The sequence below is a fragment of the Hypomesus nipponensis genome, chromosome 19 (assembly GCF_054491055.1).
Source record: "Hypomesus nipponensis isolate SF chromosome 19, ASM5449105v1, whole genome shotgun sequence".
Lineage (NCBI taxonomy): Eukaryota > Metazoa > Chordata > Actinopteri > Osmeriformes > Osmeridae > Hypomesus > Hypomesus nipponensis.
This window is the reverse complement of record NC_140379.1, coordinates 7,869,003-7,890,373: the sequence shown is the minus strand read 5'-3', so window position 1 is coordinate 7,890,373 and position 21,371 is coordinate 7,869,003. Positions and strand designations below refer to the sequence as shown.

At 47.5% G+C, this 21,371-nt stretch overlaps 1 protein-coding gene across 7 annotated transcripts in view; it reads left to right on the top strand.

The window, feature by feature from the left end:
* Window positions 1-20,826, top strand: part of celf6 (CUGBP Elav-like family member 6) — a 97,732-nt gene extending 76,906 nt beyond the window's left edge. Inside the window, exons 4-13 of one of the 7 annotated variants that reach the window (XM_084682550.1) lie at window positions 35-163; window positions 4,788-4,871; window positions 7,979-7,983; window positions 10,746-10,889; window positions 11,763-11,910; window positions 12,999-13,194; window positions 13,651-13,787; window positions 14,462-14,542; window positions 16,400-16,543; window positions 20,699-20,826. In XM_084682550.1, coding sequence (XP_084538676.1) covers window positions 35-163; window positions 4,788-4,871; window positions 7,979-7,983; window positions 10,746-10,889; window positions 11,763-11,910; window positions 12,999-13,194; window positions 13,651-13,787; window positions 14,462-14,542; window positions 16,400-16,543; window positions 20,699-20,826 — 1,196 coding nt within the window. Of the gene's footprint in view, window positions 1-34; window positions 164-4,787; window positions 4,901-7,978; window positions 7,984-10,745; window positions 10,920-11,762; window positions 11,911-12,998; window positions 13,195-13,650; window positions 13,788-14,461; window positions 14,543-16,399; window positions 16,544-20,698 lie in introns of all 7 variants that reach the window. The other 6 variants (XM_084682544.1, XM_084682549.1, XM_084682548.1 and 3 more) reach the window with 6 other exon arrangements.
* Window positions 20,827-21,371: the final 545 nt, after the last annotated feature.

Here is a 21,371-nt window from a genome sequence, read left to right as displayed (position 1 = left end):
CCTCCCCTCCTCTCCTCTCTGGGTTCTCCTCCAGAAGACAGGAAGTTGTTTGTGGGGATGCTGGGGAAGCAGCAAGGTGAGGAGGACGTGCGTCGCCTCTTCCAGACCTTCGGCCAGATCGAGGAGTGTACCGTCCTCCGGGGGCCTGATGGGGCCAGTAAGGGTCAGCTCCCCAAACACACATGTTCCTCTCTCCCTGTCTCTCGGTCTCTCCCCCTCTCTCTCTCTCTCTCTCTCTTTCTCTCTTCTTTCTTTCTTGGTCTGTCTGTCTGTCTGTCTTGCTTTCAATGTGGGACTCTGTCCTTGTACTTTCTGTCTTTCTGTCTGTTTCTTTCTCACTCTGTCCTTTCTCTCTCTGGATTTCTGTCTGTTTATCTCTCCTTGTCTCTCTGTCTCTTACTGTTCAATGCTCTCTCTCTCTCTCTCTCTCTCTCTCTCTCTCTCTCTCTCTCTCTCTCTCTCTCTCTCTCTTTCTCACTTTCTTTTGTCTGTCCCTATAACTTTTAACTTTCTTATTTGTTCTCTTTATTAAACTCCCTCGCTCCTCCTGTCTCCCTCCTCTCTTCTCACCTACGCCATACCTCCAACATACTCGACAGGATTGTAGCCATCACTCCATACCTCTCCCTCTCTTTGTCTCACCATCACACCTCCCTCCTCTCACCTCTCTTTTCTCACTCCACTTCCCCCATTCTCCCAATCCCCCAGCTCTCCCTTTGTTGTCCCTCGTTTGCCACACTGTTCCTTGTCCCCAGTCTCCCCAACGGACAGATCCCAAACACCTCCCTCCCTCCCTGCCTCCCTCCCTCTCTCCCTCTCCTCCTTCTCTCTCTGTTATCTGCGAGGCGGAGGGTGTAATTATGTTTGTTTCTCACGTCCCTGTCAGCCTTTCCCAGAGGACTGCGTGGACGATAATGTCCTACTGTAAATAAATCAGCCCAATGTTGGCTTCTACCACTGCCACACACCTCTGAGGAGTAGACAGCTCTGACAAACATGCACACACACATGCACACACACAATCACCTGCTGTTTGTTTGTCAGAACTTAGTGAAATTAAAGATGACTGGCTGTGGATGGATGCCCGGATGATTCAATAGGGTGAATGTGAGGTATGGTAGGGTGTTTGGCTCAGGGGAGAATGTGGGTTTGTGTGTGTGTGTGCTTGTGTGTGCTTGTGTGTGTGTGAGAGAGAGAGAGAGAGAGAGAGAGAGAGAGAGAGAGAGAGAGTGTTAGTTTATGTCTCCCCGTTTGATAGCCCCATGTCTCATAGACTACAAGCCGTGTTATTTCTAGTGATAAGCAATGAGCATTGAGGGAGCGAGATGTGCCTTTTTCTCTTTTGTTTCTCCATGCTCTCTTTTTTTCTCTCTCTCTCCCTCTCTTAGTCTTTTCCTTGTGATTCACCCCTCTGTATTAAGTGTTTGAACGTGTGAGGGGATGTGTGAGAAGGTGCAGGAAGCTTGATAATGCATGCCATTGCATCAAAGAGCAAGGCTGACTATATTGAGCCACGCGCCTATCTCTGTACACATCTGTTCTTCTCACTGTTGATCCCCACTCTGTTGCTGTGCAGCGTCTCACAAGACCTGCATCTCTCTCCCCTTTCTTCTCACTTTTTACTTCTCCCTTTCACCTTTCTCTCCCTCAGTTGCCTTTCTTCTTTCCCTTTCTGTGTACCTATTTCTCTCTCTCTTTCACTCTATTCCTATCTGTCTCTCCCCTCCTCTCTCCCTCTTTTCCCTCTCTCCCCTAGCCTGGCCCAGCTTGTCCGTTGATTGACAACACATGAAATGAAATCAGCTTGGCGCTGTTGTGTGAGATGGGAGCTAGTTTGCTCCCTCGTTTCTCTCGTCCTCACACCTCCCCTCCCCCTCCCCCGTCATCTCTCCATCTCTCCGCTCATCATCAGACATAATGGCATTTGTCTCTCATAGTCCTTTTCGCTTCTTCATCCCTGCATAGTATCTTCTATATCAATTTCAACAAACAAATATATATATATATATATATATAAAAACTACAGTTAGGCTCTATTAGCTGATTGACCCATACTAGTTCAGTTGCCGTGTAACAAATTCACACAGTTCTTAAGGCGTCCGTTAAAATGACGAGCAGCAGTGATCTAGACGTGCAGACCACCATAACTCAAATGAGGCCAAGAGTTGAGTTCGGAGAGCGGACAAAACGTTTGACCTCTGTTGATGTAATTGTTCCCTACTCCAGGGCTTTTAGCATCCAGGCGTCAAAATCAAAACCAAACAATTCCAAGAAGTTGAACATCCATCTCTGTGCCTCTCTGTGCAGCATTCAGCCTGTCAGAGTGGAATGGAGCAGGGAACCGTCAGAGAGAAAAAGAGAGATGGCTTTTAGCTCTGTAATTAAGTTGTGTTATAAATGTCAGCCATTTGCCGTGATGGAATTCATGCATACATATTATTTCCCCGGGAATTCAAAAGAGCTCCACAGAACCTCAGAGTAAAAAGTGATGCAATCTCGTTTTTTCTTCTTGTCTCTCTTTCTTCTTGTCTCTCTCTTTTTTCTCTTTCTTTCATTCATTTTTTTCCTCCCTCTCTCTCTCTCTCTCTCTCTCTCTCTCTCTCTCTCTCTCTCTCTCTCTCTCTCTCTCTCTCTCTCTCTCTCTCTCTCTCTCTCTGTCTCTCTCTCTCTTTTTTCTTTCTTTGCTAGTCTCTTTTTCACAATCCATCACATTTTTAAAAAGCCTCAATGTTTTGCACTGGGATTCATGAGTCCTTATGTGTGGGCCCCTGGTCAGGGCTCTGCAGGAGCCGCCTGGCATGACCCCTACCCCCTGTGTCAGGGGGTAGGAGCTTCAGTTCCCTGAACAAAATGTCTCGGACGTTATGCACCCGTAAGGTTAACTGTATTGATGGTTTTGACCCCTCAAACACAGGTACACAATCAAATGGCAACACTGCAGGGTGACTCATTTCAGAGATGGGAAAAACCTTTCAATTCTCCAGCAGAGTCCCACAAGAAAGGGAGTGTGCCTATGTGTGTGTGTGTGTGTGTGTGTGTGTGTGTGTATGTATGTGTGTGACAGAGAGAGAGAGAGAGAGAGAGAGAGAGAGAGAGAGAGAGAGAGAGAGAGAGAGAGAGAGAGAGAGAGAGAGAGAGAGAGAGAGAGAGAGAGAGAGAGAGAGAGATAGATAGATAGATAGATAGATAGATAGAGAAAGAGAGAGAGAGAGAGAGAGAGAGAGAGAGAGAGAGAGAGAGAGAGAGAGAGAGAGAGAGAGAGAGAGAGAGAGAGAGAGAGAGAATGTGTGCGTGTGTGTGTGTATATGTTTGTGTGAGAGAGACACAATCAAAGGCCCTTGGTGACTTATCTCCCCTCCCTGTGTAGTCCTCCTCTGCTTCCTGGGTGTCAGACCTGGCTGACGTGGCAACACCGGCCCTTATCACATCTCTGGCGGACAGCCAGCATTAGTTCTGTTCCTCATCTGCACACAGCTCCCAACACAAACACAGACACTTAATTCATTTTTGAACTTGATGAGGTTCTAACGTACTGCTCATGATAGAGAGCAGATTGCCACGGCGACGTGACAGAGGAAATTGTATGTACTGTAATGTTTTCATTTGAACTCCATCCTATGGAGACGTTTGCTTGATGGTGGTCAGGAAATTATTCATTTGTACCCCCTACAGTAATAGTCCATACAGGACGCTGGCCAGCCCATTTGAGCCATAGCTAGGGTAATGGAGCTGGCTGGCCAGAGATTCCCCAGGGTGAAGCCATCAGCGATTGTAATTTAAATGAATCATCTAGCTCTCCTTCGGGGAGCACATGATGAATAAATGTATATGAACAAATCTAATTGGCTCGTTGAAAGCTTTTCAAAGGCGTGTCAGCGCTTCAGAGAGGCCGGTGGAGGTGGGGGGGAGAGGGAGGGTGGAAGGCAGTTTCTTTCTAACCCTCTTCTCCGGCTACGGTGATAAAGAGCCTGTATTAATGGAGAGCGTGGACAGAAGCGTTCTTGAGAAAGGGGAAATAGGGGATTGGAAGAAACTGTCCGATGTTTGCTTCGGTTTGTTTGGGTTCCTATATCCAGACAAGCTGTCAAAGATGCATGTTGTGATGATATTGACTAGAAGAAAAAAACAAATGAATGATACCTGAAGGAAGACGGTTTATTTGATTTGTTCCATCATTCCCGTCTTTGGCTCTTTTATTTCACAATAAACCACAAGCCAACAGATTTAAGATGATTTTGAATGTCCCTTGAGCAAAGCCCCTCCATCTAAAACCGCGCACACACACACGTGCCCAGATACAGCCAGATAGAAAGATTATAGTACTACGCCTTTGTCATCATAATCTCTTTTATGAGAGGCTGCACACAGATCACAATGTGTAAATATTAAACAGATTAATAATCACAAACAAGGCTGGGGAGTAAATGTTCTGGATCCTGTGAGCCCCAGAGAGTGGAAGGGTGGGGGGGAGGGTGGATGGGGGTAGGAAGGGGGGTCAGGCTGGGCGAGGGACGACATGTTCCATGCAGCTCCTGCCTTCCCTACAATTAGACTGATTTATTCAGAGTTATGCACTGAAAAAACAAATGGCAGAATACATTAACAAATGAGATAACATGAAAACAATGATAATGAATGTGTTTTTGGAGTGTGTGTGCGTGCAGTGTGTCGTTTTTAGCTTTTCCTTCTCAAGGCCAGTTCCCTGATGTCCGTTATCTCCTTTCTTCTGTGTGTGTGTGTGTCTGTGCGTGTGTGTATTTGTGTTGTGTATGTATGCGTGAATACAGGCTGTGCCTTTGTCAAGTTCTCCAGCCATGCAGAAGCACAGGCGGCCATCAACAGCCTGCACGGTGGACAGACCATGCCAGTGAGTATTCACCTTACACACACATGCGCACAGGCACAAAGGCACACACACTATACACAGCCCTTCCCCAGCAATACCCACAACCACACGCACATACATGTATGCCCACACATACATAAGTCCTAATGTCTAAATACCATATAAAGAATGAGAAAACACACACAAACACGCACACACACACACACACACGCACATAAACAAGTACAAGTGCACACGCACACAGAGCTCTGCCCTCAAAGTTTCTCTTTTCAAAGTAGACAAACCCCCACACACACAGAAAGACTTGCATACATCCTCTGTCAGTATTGTTGTCTACAAAAGAATTTCCAAGTCAGCATCCAGCTCTTTCAGACAGAACAGCTGAACATTGTATATGTATCTTCTGGGCGTGAATGAGCTTATTTAGCCTGTTGATGTCCCATTCGCCTGCCTAATAAAGAAAGCGTATGATAATTACTGTCAGGAAATACATACTGACATCACTTCCTGTAATTCATCCTCAACAGAGGACTTTACAGAATTTGAAAATGTTGCGTTTGGAAGTGCCAACTACAGTGTTTAACAAAAAATGTTGTTTCTACCTTGTCTTCCTTGTTAGTGTATTACTGCAAAAGCTTAACCAACACATGTCGACAAACCCATTATTGCCTACCCTGCAATCTTGTCAAACTGCAAGTCTTACAAATTTGCTTGTTTTTATTATCCTGAATTACAAATTATTCAAGCCAATACTGCTATATTAGTCTGTAAATATAAATTCATGCCAAGTCTCTGGCAGAAAGACACATGGAGAAGATCTCTCCACTTACATATTTGAATGATTTTCATCACAGTGGAGTAGTAAAAGGGTAGCTCAGAAAGATTAGACTTTACGTAACTTGGATATTGTGTTCAAGTGGCTATCTAGCCCAGACCAAAGCAGGTCAGGCCAGGCCAAACTAGCCCAAACAAGCGACGGCCAGGTCAAGCCAGAACAAGTTGGGCAAGGCCAGAGCATGTCTGACTAGACCCAGCTAGGCTGGTGTCCCACTGTATCAATCCAGTTCCAAGCACCTTGGATCTGCAGCATACACAGCCCCAGTCCAAAGCGACATACGGACCCCCAGAACACACAGACAAGGCTATCAGCCATCCAAAAGCTCATTAATAATCTATATTATCCATATCTCTCCCTCTCTGCCACACCTGTTCGCTCCCTCTCTCCCAGTCAGATTAATAGGCAAGGTGGCCATTACCACACAGCTAAGACTGCTACCGGGGGATGCAGTTCATTTGGATAATATCACTGCCACATGTCGTCAACAAGCCGCTAACAGGAGGCGGGATCCAGAGAGCGTGCCGTCGTCCGTGCCAGCTGTGTGGTTGGAGATGAGACTCGCACAAAGAGTTCTCTCTTAATGTTCTCTCTCCAGCATCTGTGTAAGCTGGCACACGCCCCAGGCCCCATAAATAATACCTGCACCCAATATACACCGGTCCCCTCTAATGACGGCCTTTAATGAAGCTAAGAGAGGGAGGGATGGTGAGGTGCAGCGTGCTCGCGGTGGTGGTGGTGGGGGGGGTGACGACACTGAAGGGCACTGGCTGGTAGATCAGGTCAGAGCCTTAATTGATGCTTATTGTGGTTTGCAGGCGCCCCGCCCGAAACTGAAATGAACTTAAAATGTGATCATGCCCAACTAAGTGTTTTTTTTTTCTCTCTCTCTCTCTCTCTCTCTCTCTCTCTCTCTCTCTCTCTCTCTCTCTCTCTCTCTCTCTCTCTCTCTCTCTCTCTCTCTCTCTCTATCTCTATCTCTCTCTGTCTTTCTCTCTTTCTTCCTCTCAACCTCTTCCTCCATTTCTCTCTCCCTCTCTGGCTCTGCACTTTTTCTCTGCTCTCTCTGTTTTGATCAGTTTTTCCCTCGCTCTCTCCTGCTCAATTCAACTTGTGAATTAAGGCTTAGCATAAGATAGGGACAGAGAAAGAAAGAGATGGAGAGGGAGATAGAAAGAGAGGGAGAGAGACACAGGTGGCAGATCTTCAAGTGCTGGAGCCGGGAGCAGACAGCACCCAGCAAATTGCAGACAATGTCGTGTTGGGTGTCGCAGCAAGCCTGACAGGACCTGCAGAGTACACCGGCATGAGGAGCAGCAGAGAGAGAGTGTGAGAGGGGAATGTGTGTGTGTGCGTGTGTGTGTGAGAGCTGGGGAAGTGTGTATGAGAGAGGTGAGTGTGAGCTCTCTGTGTGTGTGAGAGCAGAGATTCAGATTAATGAGAGATAACACCGAGCTGGAAAGCATGTCACATAGTGCAGTCTGTCAAACGCTAGCTGGAAAGACGGAACGTGTTTCTCTGTCTGGTTGTATGTGTGTTGCTTGACAGCCACATGGACAAGTAATGGTGTTTGTTTATATGTACATAAGTGTGTGTGTGTGTGTGTGGCATGTAAGTGTGTGTGTGTGTGTTTGCATGTGTGTGGGTGAGTGTGTGCATACACAATAGTGTGTGTGTGTGTGGTATTAGCTGGGGGGCTGGGGCGGGGAAGGGGAAGGGGAAGGGGAAGGGGAGAGGGTCAGCTCCATGTAGCAGACAGTGAGGACAGCCCCGGACAGACTCCAGCGCTAATGAGACACATGCCTCCCAGAATGCTTCAGGAAGTGGAGTGCTTCAAGGAGGCAGGGCCGCAGGGCCTCACACACTTCATCTCAGGACCAGACAAACTTCTGAGTTTGTTCGATTGCTTCAGTTATTGTTTCGTATTCAACCCTTTGAAGAGCATGATCATCGCCTCCACATTCTTTTCAGTGTTTTTTGGGTAGGAAAGATTTGCTCTACCGACTCATAGACTACAAGGACTCTCTAAAGCTCATCCTTGAGAATTAATACTGCAGGCTAGCTAGAACTAACACGATTCAGTCAACCAGCTAACTATTAGACTCAGGTGTGCAACATTAGGGTTGGAGTGATAACCAAACTGTAACTCCCCAGGAACTGCTTGAATGCCAATTTACTGTCTATGAAAATGTGAACAATTTTAGTATTAAATATATTATATTTGTATTGTATATATTTATTATTTGAACAATATAGATCGACCGTGGAACATGCCATTTCATTCATATTCCATGAAGGTGGTGTTTTCCATATTGTTTCCCATAAGCTGGATAACGCATGTCTTCTTTTTTTAATCGTCTGTCTATGACACACTTTTCACATCCTTCTGTACAGATACAAGCAGAATACCGTTTCACTTTTGTAGCTTATTTCTAATCCCTCAATTACAGACTTGTTTTTTTTCTCCTTCGCATATTTTTGGGGCTAATACAAAATCCAATATCGGAGCTTCTCGCCAGTCAAGTGTGTTGTTCTCGAAATTAGATTAGTTTTTGAACCTGTGACAAATTCCTCAGTTGTACCTGTCAGAAGTGAAGGCTCCCTGTTGGCCCTTATCAAATTCACTGAATTCATTTTCGTTAGAGATAGGAGTCATGCCGGCGCCGGTTATTATTCTGTTTGTTTTGTCAGGGTGAGATGAGAAAAGAGAGAGGACAGGACAGAGTAGAGGAGAAAACAGGACAGAGCAGAGAAGAGGAGGAAAGAGGACAGAGCAGAGGAGAGGAGGAAACAGGACAGAGCAGAGGAGAGGAGGAAACAGGACAGAGCAGAGGAGAGGAGGAAACAGGACAGAGCAGAGGAGAGGAGGAAACAGGACAGAGCAGAGGAGAGGAGGAAACAGGACAGAGCAGAGGAGAGGAGAAAACAGGACAGAGTAGAAGAGAGGAGGAAACAGGACAGAGCAGAGGAGAGGAGGAAACAGGACAGAGCAGAGGAGAGGAGGAAACAGGACAGAGTAGAGGAGAAGAGGAGGAATAGACCAAGAGAAAGAGGAGAGGCTGTTTTGCATCTAGTGTCTATTGTCTTGGCTGATTCACCACCTGCTCCTTCATTACATGGCCCTTTGCATTTCTCCTATTTCCTCCAGACCTATTCCACAATCCTTTGGCGTGTTTTGCTTCTCTGAAGTCCTCTTCTGGTCTCGGTGATCCGGCTCTAGATCCAGCTAGGATGCCTCTCGCATCTACAGAGATATGACATCCTTTCTTCTCTACACTCCCACCCCCCCCCCCCTCCCCCCCCCCCCAAAAAAAAAATTCTAATGAGGCGAGGCTTGTCATTCATTTTTCAGGGGGAAATGTGTTTTCTTTTCGAAGTACTTCTCAGCCGCAGCACTCTGTCTGTCACAGAGACGAAGGCAACGCCACAGTCTGAGTTAGTGAGTTTCACTGCTGCATTCACCAGATGATGTCTACCGCTCTTCAGTCTGTGCTGTTCGCTGCTCTGACAAATCTGGCTGGGCCAGGCCAAACCAGACCAGTCTAGCCCATTCCTGAGTCATGCCTGTGTGAACAAACCATGCCTCTGGCTTTCTCCATCCATTCTTCATGAGGTAATACATGAATAAAGGAATACACAGATAACATAAAGCACGGGGATAGATGTGGCTTAAATGCCAGGGCCCCTTCCACCAAGGGAGGGAAGCTCAGCGCCAGAGGGAGTTGTTTGCTCTCCGGCGACCTCATTAAATCTGACAGGCCAGTCCCTCTCACCGGACTGGCCAAGTTGGGCAGAGAACAGGGAAAGGGCACGAGGTGGGATGCAATGAAATGAGAAAGGAGCAAACATTGTAGCGCTGCAGCCGAGCTGCACTGTATCGATTCAGCTAATTGAAATGGCATCTTGGGAGCCAGAGCAGATGGGTCCCCCTCTGGGTCGGTGGGGTGGAGGTGGGGGGGGGAGGGTAGGGTGTGGGTGTAGGGGGCTGGGGGCAGGGATGGGCCCCTCGCTCTGGCGGGAGACGAGATGAGAATCAGCACCCCTGGGGTGCCTCCGATACCCTAACACAAACATACTCACTCAGCCCAAAATGCACCGACACTTTGACTCTCTCCAACACAGACACGCACCCGCACATACTGCACAGTGTGTTATCCTCATCTCTCGCTTTTCTTTCCTTCAGAAATATGGTATGAAAAAGCTTGAATTGGCACTGAAGCTGCCACTGTGTGACACATCCTCTGAACGACGACTACAAGTTGTGACGATGGAGTCCTTTCCTCCCTTGTCTTTGCTTTTTACGAGGTGCCTAATCCCATCCTGCCTGCCCCCTGGCTGACTGTGTCCTTCTGTCCTGTTCTGCTCCTCTCTTTACCAGCACGCTCCTGCTGTAATTAGATAGGAGCTGGGGCCTCTTGACAGTGTCTCAGCCTGTGTGTGTGTGATTGTGTGTGTATGTGTGTGCGAGCTCATTGCTGACTGCCCTCCTGCCAGGCAGCCTCCTCTTCTCCTCTCGCCCTGTCCTCCTCTCCTCCTCTACAGCTCTTGGACGTCACACGAGAAACTCTGGTCTCTGTCTCTCAAATAATTTAATTGGATGCAAAGTCAGGAGCGCAGACATCAATACGGCACTATATCTGCCATAAAGCAGTGTCATTAGTCAATACTTTGCCCTGCACACGCCAAAGGCTTTTGTCAGAGCTAATTACCTGGCGTTGTATTCAGTGGAGCGGCAGGCCGCGATACGGAAAGGAAGAGGGGGGGGCTTGCTCCTGGGGGAGAATGCTAAGGATCACAGTCCACTCCCACTGCACACAGTAGACCCAGCCAAGTCCAGCCGAGCACAGATCACTGGTAAGCCCCAGCCCCCTCTGACAGACTGCAGTAATTGAAGATGTGCTTCACGGCTCCATGGGGACTATCCCACAGAGGACTGTTCTTCTTCGAGTTCAGGGGGGGGGGGGGTTCAAAGTTCTGGAAATGTTGGTGTTTCTTTACACGCGTGCGCGCGTGTGTGTGTGTATTAGTCCCAACTGGCGGTGCTCTGTGTGTGTCTTTCTGAAGGGCGCCTCGTCCAGCCTGGTGGTGAAGTTTGCCGACACAGACAAGGAGCGCACCCTGCGCCGGATGCATCAGATGGCGGGCCAGCTTGGCATCTTCAGCCCCATGACCATCCAGTTTGGGGCCTACGGCGCCTACTCTCACGCTGTAAGTCTCGGCTCAGCGGGCGAGGAGACGGTGAGCTTTACACTCTGACAGCAACGTTAGCCTAGCTTAGCTTAGCCTAGCTTAGCATATGACAGCAACACTTTCCTGACTGTCTCATTGCTGTGCTCAGGGCACTGAGCCGTAATACTGTGTTAAAAGCCCAAGCATTCACACATGAAGTCACAGCTCCTTAAGTTTGGAGACAGCAGCATGTGCACTCACACTCTCTAGCTAACAGTTCACCCTTCCAGGTGAGAACCACCCACTCAAACACACTCACACACACACACACACACACTATTACACACGCCCACACCCATGCTGTATGTACTCACACGTTCTATTCACACACACACACACACACACACACACACACACACACATACACACTACTGCTCATTATAGTGTTTCTGGCTATAACTATCGGCTGTGTATGTTTATGGGAAGTGGCCATTTTAGGGCTGCAGGGCTACACAGGCCTGTCTGTTCTAGATTGGCTAGGGCCAGGCAAACATAGATGTAACAGTAAAAATCGACTGGTCCTGCGGCTATTTCACCCCCCCTCACTCTGTCTCTTTGTCTCTTGCTCTCTCTCTCTTTCTCTCTCTCTCTCTCTCTCTCTCTCTCTCTCTCTCTCTCTCTCTCTCTCTCTCTCTCTCTCTCTCTCTCTCTCTCTCTCTCTCTCTCTCTATCTCTCTCTTTCTTGCACTCACTCGCTCTCTGGCTCTCTATCTCTCTCCTCCCTCCATTCGCGTTCGTCCTCATACCATCCTCTCATCTCCATCCTCGCTATCCCAACTTCTCCGCTCCCCCTCTCTCCTGCTCCCTCCACGCTCTCCTCTCCACCTGTCTATCCCCTCTTGTGCCCCTCAGCAGATGATGCAGCAGCAAGCAGCCCTCATGGCTGCCTCCCAGGGGTCTTACCTAAACCCCATGGCGGCCATCGCTGCTGCCCAGATGCAGCAAATGGCAGCTTTCAACGTCAACGGACTGGTGGCCGCACCCATGACGCCCTCCTCAGGTACTGTGGCAAGTCTCACAGTTTGGTTGTTTGTTTTGTGGTTTAGCCTCCAGTTGCTCTCAAAATGTGATTAGCTGTGCCAGTTTAGCAATTTTTTCCTGCTGCATTTTGTTTCTCTGCTGCTTGCGCTTTCCCTCCAATGCTATGCTAACTGTTATACATAGTATGATATTAGTAGTTTTGTTAAATTGGAATTAGTCTTAGCATCAGTGCTATTTAGTGCTGATTTGATAGATCTAATGCGTTCCTCATGGTCTCAGTGTTTTAAAAACTAAAGAGAAGAGGGAAAAAAATGTGCGTTGCTAAAGAGAATGACTTTGACAGACAAGAGACAACGTGTGTGGAGTGAAGCATGATTGGAAATGATGTACGATGTAACCCAGTCTTCATTGGCAGCTGGCAGCATATAGTCTTTCTCTCTCACTCACTATTTCTGTCTCTCTTTCTTTCTCCACCTGCTTGCTCTCCCTCTCTCTCTCTATCTCTCTTTCCCTCTCTATCGCTATTTTTCTCTCTTTTTCCTGTTTGTGTGTGTATCTGGGAAGCAAGCCAATCTGATGACTTTGGATGCAAAGTCCTTGGCTTACACAACATAACAGCAAAGATTTGTGCCAGATAATCCCAGACCTGAGTTTGACCCGTCTTCCTAGCCCTTGTTGTGAAGAGCTCTGATAGCTCGACACTAAGTAGGCAGACTGCCCCAAGCTAGAGTCTCTGCCAATGAATTAAATAAAGTGGCTCTCTCGCCCTGGCTGCATCTAGCATTTGTAATCCATAAAGCCTATATACAGCAGGTAATGCCTATCAAACTTTAATCCTACATGACTTAAATGTCCTCCTCTGGGATTAGGACACTGGTAATAATCCATCAACTATGAAAGGACGTTGACAAGGTGACAGGTGTGACATGTGACCAGGGGGGAGGAGAGGGCACTGTCAGACAGAGAGGCCTCGGCCCTTGTGTCCAATTAGTTACTGGAATTAGGTGTGAGTATTTAAGTGTGTCTGTGTATGTGTCTGTGTGCATATGTGTGTGTATGAATCACACCCCCTGTGGTCTCAGTAATGAAACAGGCTTCTATTTGCAGGCACCAGCACGCCCCCGGGCATCAGTGCCACGGCTGTGCCCAGCATCTCTGCTCCTATCGGGGTCAATGGGTTCAGCACCCTGCCGCCCCAGAGCAATGGCCAGCCCACCTCTGAGCCCATCTACACCAATGGGATCCATCCTTACCCAGGTGAGCCAATCAAAAGGCTCTATTACCAAGGTGAGCCAATCAAAAAACAGTATTACATGGGTAAGCCAATGAAATAAAATGTATTTTTTGTTTAGGTTTGCCATTGAAATGGGAGCTGTGTAGATCTTATAGACTGTTTTGGTTATAGAATATAAAATGCATTTCAAGCTGTTTAAAGAGTCAGCCAAGCTTTCATGAAAAATCCATCAGTCCATCCATCAGTCTATCATAGTTAATCTGAGGAGGCTCAGTAGTAGCCTCTTAATGTTGTCTGCTCTGCTTGTCACACACACTTGCTTGATTCCTGCATTATGTAAGGCATCTGCACTGGTAATGAAGTACAAAGCGATGTGTTTGACATGTTGTTAATATTTGATGCAAACATCTGGGGGCACATGGGCATTTTGAAGAACTGTGAAATATGACAACTCAAATCTCTCTCTCTTCTTTGCCTGTTTCCCCCTTCCCCACCATCTCTATCTCTATCCTACTCTTCCCCCCCCTCTCTCTCTCCCTCTCCTTCCTCCTCTTTTTTGCACTCTCCCCCTCTCTTCATCCCTCTATCTCTCTCTGCAGCACAGAGTCCGACAGTGACTGACCCTCTCCAGCAGGCTTATGCGGGTGTGCAGCACTATGCAGGTGATCTGCCTCTCCTCTCTCCTCTCCATCTGCCTGTCCCTCCCTCCCTCTCTCCCTCCCTCTACCTCTTACCCCCACTTCTCTCTCTCTCTTTCCCTTATCCCCCTCACTTTACCTCGCTTTACCTCTCCATCCCTCTTCCTCTCCCTTCATCTGTCTTTCTCACCAGTAGACAGGCTTGCACCAGGCAGGGTAGAGAGCCCAGAGAAATGGCCAATTTTCGCTCGGATTAGGACACTTTACATTAGGATTTGGACGGATTTCCAGTTGACTTGATTATACACCCTCACAAAAATCTTAATTCCAAAAGCACACGAGGCAGCGCATCTTAGAACCTTTCTCACACCCTCCAAGTGTACATCACAGGTGAAATGGACAAACTCTGATATCCAATTCTGCTTCAACATACCTGGTACATATACGCCTTAGCATTGTGTGAGAAGTTTCTCTCTCTTTCTCTCCCTCTCCCTCTCTCTGTTTCCCTATGGTTAAACATTGCCTTCTCTTTGTGTATTGATCAGTCAGTGGACTAGATCGAGCCTCCAAGCCCAAACACAATTTATTCATCTTCCGTCTGGAAGAGACATAGAACAATGGAATAATGATCAAGTTGTTGTGTGGATTCCGAGCGCTGAGATGTGATGCTTCCACTTTGCCTTGTGCCTTTGCAACAGCAGCCTACCCTGCCGCCTATGCACCTATAAGCCAGGCGTTTCCACAGCAAGCAGCCATCATTCCACAGCAGCAGAGAGAAGGTAGGAGTAGACGCTACCTCCCAGAGATAAAAAGGTGATAATTGCCATGTTTCGTTCTAATGTTGCTACGTTGTTTTGAATCAGCCTGGCGTTGGGGGGAGGTGGGGGGGGGGGGCTTGCTGTGAGCGAGGGAGCAGGTTGTAAAATAAATACATAAAGAAAAGGAGACTCCTTCTTTGAAAGAGTGGAACATTAGCAGCAAGATGGAAAGTTAGTCTGTCATTATTCAAAAACTGCACTAATTCAAACTCGCAGTGTTCCACTGGTTAATCAGTCCATTACAGTGTGTTTAAGTGGTTATAAATATTCATTAGATTAATTAGCTACATGCATAATCATTTATTAACTTTCCTAGTTTTAGTGTGGATAGAACTGTATGAAATGTAATAAAGCATAGGATATAGGATAACTGTAAATCACTCCTCTTGACTTCATTTGTCAGATATGATTATTCATTTCTGTTATTGAATGAGATGGCTTGGAATGATATGTCATGAATATTCAACATCCATAAGCAAGTGTACTATTGCTTAAATGGAGGTGCTGTTTTCTAATGTCTGTTTCTTTAATATTAGGGATTTTGCCCATAATTAAGTCACTACAGGTGATGTCCCTAGGTTATATTGTCTGTGTCTTCAGTCACACTTTACTACAGTACTACACAAACAAACACACATCCATACCTGTTCCATCTATGTTTTGGCTTGCCTCCCAGTGTGTCCCAGTCTGCAGCCCTCAGTATCACATTGAGACACACCTCATCTAACCACCAGCTTGGGGGAGTCAGACTGCTGCCTCTCTATCTATATCACTCCTTCTGTCTCTCTCTCTCTCTCTCTCTCTCTCTCTCTCTCTCTCTCTCTCTCTCTCTCTCTCTCTCTTGCTCTCGCTCTCGCTCTCTCTCTCTCTCTGCCAGTCTCCCTCACTCTCTCTTATTCTCACTCCTCTACACATCTCTCTCTCTCTCTCTCTCTCTCTCTCTCTCTCTTGTATCTCTCTCTCTCTCTCTCTCTTTGGCAGCCTATGTCTGTGCTCCATCAGTAGAAGCGGTGGTGCTAGGCTCAGCAGAGCAGGCCCTTATCAGGCTTCCTACCAGCCACAAGCTCATCTTCTCATGCTATCACCCCCAGCTATGAGACCGGGTCGAAGCCAGCCAGCAAGGCAGCAAGCCAGCCCACAGCTCTCTCTCTCTCTCTCTTTGTGTCTATCTCTCTCTCTCTCTCTCTCTCTCTCTCTCTCTCTCTCTCTCTCTCTCTCTCTCTCTCTCTCTCTCTCTCTCTCTCTCTCTCTGTCTCTCTCTCTCTCTCTCGCTCTGTCTCTCTCTGCCTCTCTCTCTCTTGCTCTTCCACATTCTCGCATCCACTGTTTCTTTCTAATCCACTGTCTGTCTCTCTCCTTCTCTTCTTCACTTTATCATTCTCACTCAGCTTCTTCCCTTGCCTCATCAGAGGCGTCTATGTGACAGCTAGGTGTGCAGGAGGGATAGAGGGATAGAGGCAGGAAGGGAAGGAAGGAGGGAGCGGGAGCCATTCTTACTGTCACACAGTAATTGGTGACTTGGGAACAAACAATGTATACTCTATCTCTTTCTCTGTCTCTCTCTTTATCTATCTCAATGTATGTCTATCTATCTATCTATCTATCTATCTATCTATCTATCTATCTATCTATCTATCTATCTATCTATCTATCTATCTATCTATCTATCTATCTATCTATCTATCTATCTATCTATCTATCTGTCTGTCTGTCTGTCTGTCTGTCTGTCTGTCTGTCTGTCTGTCTGTTTACTATCATCTGTCGCTTTTTTGTCATGTAACTTCTATGTTGTTCACCCCCATTTCCCTTCCCCGTCAGGACCAGAGGGCTGCAACCTGTTTATTTACCACCTGCCCCAGGAGTTCGGAGACGCTGAGCTCATGCAGATGTTCCTCCCTTTCGGCAACGTCATCTCTGCCAAAGTCTTCGTGGACAGAGCAACGAATCAGAGCAAATGTTTTGGTAAGTCACACAAAATAATCACACAAAAAAATCTAGGGAAACGGTTGAGGAGTTGGTCGGGGTGTTTTGGCAATCTCCTCATGGCCTACTTTGGAATCTGCAATGAGTTTGTGATTCCTTTTATTCCCTGTGTCTATCCTAATCAAGCTGCAATTAATATTTTCCAACGTGTTCTGTGTGAGTGAGCAGCGGTTGGGGGTGGGGGCACACTATACTCTGTGGGTTCAACCCATCAGTGGATGCATATCACATATTGCCTGGGTAAGAGTTTCGGAGGTGTACGTGTGTGCGTATGTGTGTCTGTGTGTGTGGTTTTGTACATTGTCCTTAAAAACTCAAATTCCCAACCTTCTTTCAGACTATTTCGCATTAACTGTAGACCGCATCTTTCCCGGCCTTCAACGTCCATGGAGATCCATGCCTAAGACAATGCCCTCAGTCTCATAGCTTCCCAGTCTCCTCAGCCTAACAGCCTCCCCAGCCTCTACCCTAACAGCCTCCCAGCTTCCCAGCCCCTCTTGCCTCCAAACCTTATAGCCTCCTCAGCCTCCCAAATGAACAGCCTGCCAGCTTCCCCTGCCACTACACCCTCCCCAGCTTCCAAACGGCCCAAGCCTCCCCCCTAACAGCCTCCCCCCTAACAGCCTCCCCAGCCTTTCCGCCTAACAGCCTCCCCAGCCTCCCCACCTAACAGCCTCCCCAACCTCCAAACCTACGCCTCCCCAGTCTCTCAGCCTCCCAGCCCCACAGCCTCCCAGCTGCCCGACCCCCCATCTTCCCATCCGATGCAACACCTGTCTCCCACACACAGACAGTCCATACTAAAGCAAATGCAAATACTGTTTAGAAATACTATCTCAAATACAATTTATAAATACTGAAATAGGTTGAAGTTGGTTTCTTGTAAAGCTTTTGAGGTCAACCCAAATTCATTTAACCAGTAAAGAATAGTCATAGTCACAAAAACACTCACAATTTCTTTCAAATACTTGAAAATGTTTGACCCAGGTAATCAAGCTGTGCCCTCATATCTTGTACAGCAGTTGACGTTTATCATTACTACTGACAGTCAGTTGCTGAGGAGACAGGACAAAGACATTTTGACCTTACTCATCCTGCTATCTTATTTTCCCAGCTATTAATTAAGATCTTGGCTGAAAAACAATAATTTAACCTCTGATTATTTTTTCTCCTTCCCTTTTTATAGCATGAGCCCCAGGGCCCTGGTGAGAGACATTAGCAAATTGGAGTGAAGATGCTGTGCATTAAGAGAACTTAATCACCAAGCTCCTCCAGTGCCGCGCAGAGCAGAGTTTTTACCCTGCTTCATTTCAAAAGTGGGAGCGTAATCTGTTAACAGATGCGGCACACATGCACACACACACACACATATAGTACACACACTCATACACAATTAGCATGCATAGTTCAAATTCTATCATCGTGATAAAGAAATCAACTTGTCACAAACAGAACATCCCCCAAGAAGGCTATGACAACAACACACAGCGATGAACACCCCCTCAACGAAAAATAAAGAAATGAATGTTTTTCCATGACGATGGATGCGCATGTCGTGGCATCCACTCCAACAACCATTAATTGTTGGTGTTGATTAATAATGTAAAATGTCAGACGTGAAAACCAGACAGGGAATCAGTCAGTCAGTGCCCAGGGTGTGATTAGCGTAAATGCTATATGTGTTTTTTCTCAAGCTTTAAACCCTATTTTACAAGCGATGGCTTTTGATCCCAGCAGGAGGGCTGGGTGGGATGTGGGAAGGGGGAGGGTGTGTTGGTGTATGAGCGTTAGTCAAGGTTCTTTAGGGATTGAACGTTATTTTAATCCTTTGTCTTTAGCCACTCAATATTGACATTTAAAGGTGATCAAAGCTCACCCTTCTAAGTGGAATTAGCCAAGTGAAAATGGATTTTAAAAGGTCTGGGGATAAGAACACACACAAACATTCACCCCAACACGCGCACACACACACATATGAGTGCCGCAACACCTACTTTTAAAATAGACTCTGCTGTTTTTAGACTAACCATCAGCACCGCAGAGGGCTGTTCTTAGAATTAGAAGTCAGACCGTGTTGCATGGAATCCATCAGTACTTACACGCTTCCATGACTGTACCTGAGTAGTCACTTGTAGACAGACCTCTGCATGTAGTACAAGACTGCCCAATCCCAAGCCCCTCGCTCCCTCACGTCTGTGCCCTGTCCTGCTCCATGGCTGGGTTATTTTACACAACCCGACCCTTGTCTTTCTAGCTGTGGGATGCAGTGGAACATGAAATTATGATTTCAGATAGTTTTCGGTCAGGTTTAACAGAACCAGTTTGAGGGGGGTTGAATTGTGGCCATGTGGCCATGGCTGCGAACGTGCCCTGGTGAAGAGCAGGCACAGCTCCTGTGAACGTGCCCTGGTGAAGAGCAAGCACAGCCCCTGTGAACGTGCCCTGGTGAAGAGCAGGCACAGCTCCTGTGAACGTGCCCTGGTGAAGAGCAGGCACAGCCCCTGTGAACGTGCCCTGGTGAAGAGCAGGCACAGCTCCTGTGAACGTGCCCTGGTGAAGAGCAGGCACAGCCCCTGTGAACGTGCCCTGGTGAAGAGCAAGCACAGCCCCTGTGAACGTGCCCTGGTGAAGAGCAGGCACAGCTCCTGTGAACGTGCCCTGGTGAAGAGCAGGCACAGCTCCTGTGAACGTGCCCTGGTGAAGAGCAGGCACAGCTCCTGTGAACGTGCCCTGGTGAAGAGCAGGCACAGCTCCTGTGAACGTGCCCTGGTGAAGAGCAGGCACAGCTCCTGTGAACGTTCCCTGGTGAAGAGCAGGCACAGCTCCTGTGAACGTGCCCTGGTGAAGAGCAGGCACAGCTCCTGTGAACGTGCCCTGGTGAAGAGCAGGCACAGCTCCTGTGAAGACGGCAGAGTTGTGTAAAACATCCTTGTTAAACTTCCGACTGATTTACATGGTGTAAATCCTAGTTTACCATCTCCCTTTACTCCTCTGCCCGACTTCCTTCCTGTCCTCCTCCCTCCCTTCTTAACTCCACCCTGACAATTGCCCTTTTGGTGGATGGAGGGATGGATAGGGGGATGTAAATGTGAACAGGGGGGTTTATTGCGGCAGGGTGCCGGAGAGAAGGATCGCTGCTGGCCTGACAGGCTCTTCCTTGCTCAGTTTGTTTAAAGGGTTTGTAAAAGCAGCAGCCTTATCTCGGCCCAAGCTGACAAAAGCCTGCCCTCTCCCCCCAAATTAAATTGGACCCATAGCGGCACGATCAAATCAGCTGGCAAGCGGAAAATTCCGGCCGTCAATCACTGAGGTGTCTGATAAGAGTGGGCAGGAGTCCCAGTGTGGGGGGGTTGGAGGTTGAAGGGGGGGGGGGAGGGGGAGGTGTTCGAGGGAAAGACAGTCTTGGAGCTGAATGAACCCAGAAACCTAGGTGATAACTCACAGGCACCTCAGTCTCTGTGGAAACCAGCCAGCAAGTCATTCAACCAATCAGTCAGCCAGTCAGCCAGCCAGTCAGCCAGTAATCCAGCCAACCAATAATTCATTCATTCAATCAGTCAGTCAGCCAGTCAGTCAACCAATCAGAACTCCCTTTAACCTCCACCATCACAAACAATGCCCTGCCACCACAACCCTCAACCCTGCACCTGTTACACCCACACACACATCTCACACCTTATGGCATGCAACTAGTCGACACACACAGGCAAGCATGCAAGCTGACATGTATGCAAACACACTATGAAACACACGCACACAGACACACAGCTTGTCATACTCGATGGCTCCCTTCACATGCAGCAGGACTGAACATGTACAGGTTTTCATCTGGATCTCAACCCTACACGTGAAACGCTTATCTCTTTCTCGCCTGCATACACACTTTTATTCAAATGACACCAGTCCTTCAGCACTCGTCAGCGTGGCAGTGTCTGATATGTATGTCATTAACCACTTCTGTTATTTCTTGTAATCATCTTTTTTATTTCACAGAATTTCAATTAACCTCATGAATGGAGAAAATAAAGCCCCTTTTGTTGTGTCATTGTTAGAATCTAAAAAGACTCCCGCTTTCTCTTTCCCTCCCCTTCCTTTTCTTTTCTTCCATGCCCCCGTCCCCCGTCTTTGTCTCAGGCTTTGTGAGCTTTGATAACCCATCCAGCGCTCAAGCGGCTATCCAGGCCATGAACGGATTCCAGATAGGCATGAAGAGACTGAAGGTGCAGCTCAAGAGGCCAAAGGACGCCAACCGACCTTACTGACCCATTGGGCGCCCACACCCAGGTAAGGGCAGCCCACATGCCATGCTGTGCCAGGCTGTGCCAGCCTGTGCCATGCTGCACGGCTCTACCCTGGCCCCTTCACAGTACTCAGGGTCGAGCGGCACATAGGCTCCAGGGTGCCTCCTCCCTCCATACAGTAACAACATCTAGCTGTACTATCTATTCAGTCTGCTGCTCATGTTCCCATGCTATCATGATAAGTAATATCTCCAATGTCTGCTCGACTGATTGCACAGGCTACCTACATTATAGTTTCCCCATTGCAATTTGCATCATTTGCATTGAAACAACATTCATGTGTTTTTATTTATTTCTACACGATAGCCAGGAGGTGACATCGATGGCATGCAATATGTCTAATAATAAATGTTATTTTCATTGGTCGTCTGATAGCATTCAAATGAACATGTGTTGTGCTAATTGAAAGGAACCTGTCAGAGTAGACTGCCCGAGGAGAGGGGGGATTGATTTTGATGTCGCACCTTGCGGGACAAATGAAGAATGTCCTGAAAGCGTTGACAACA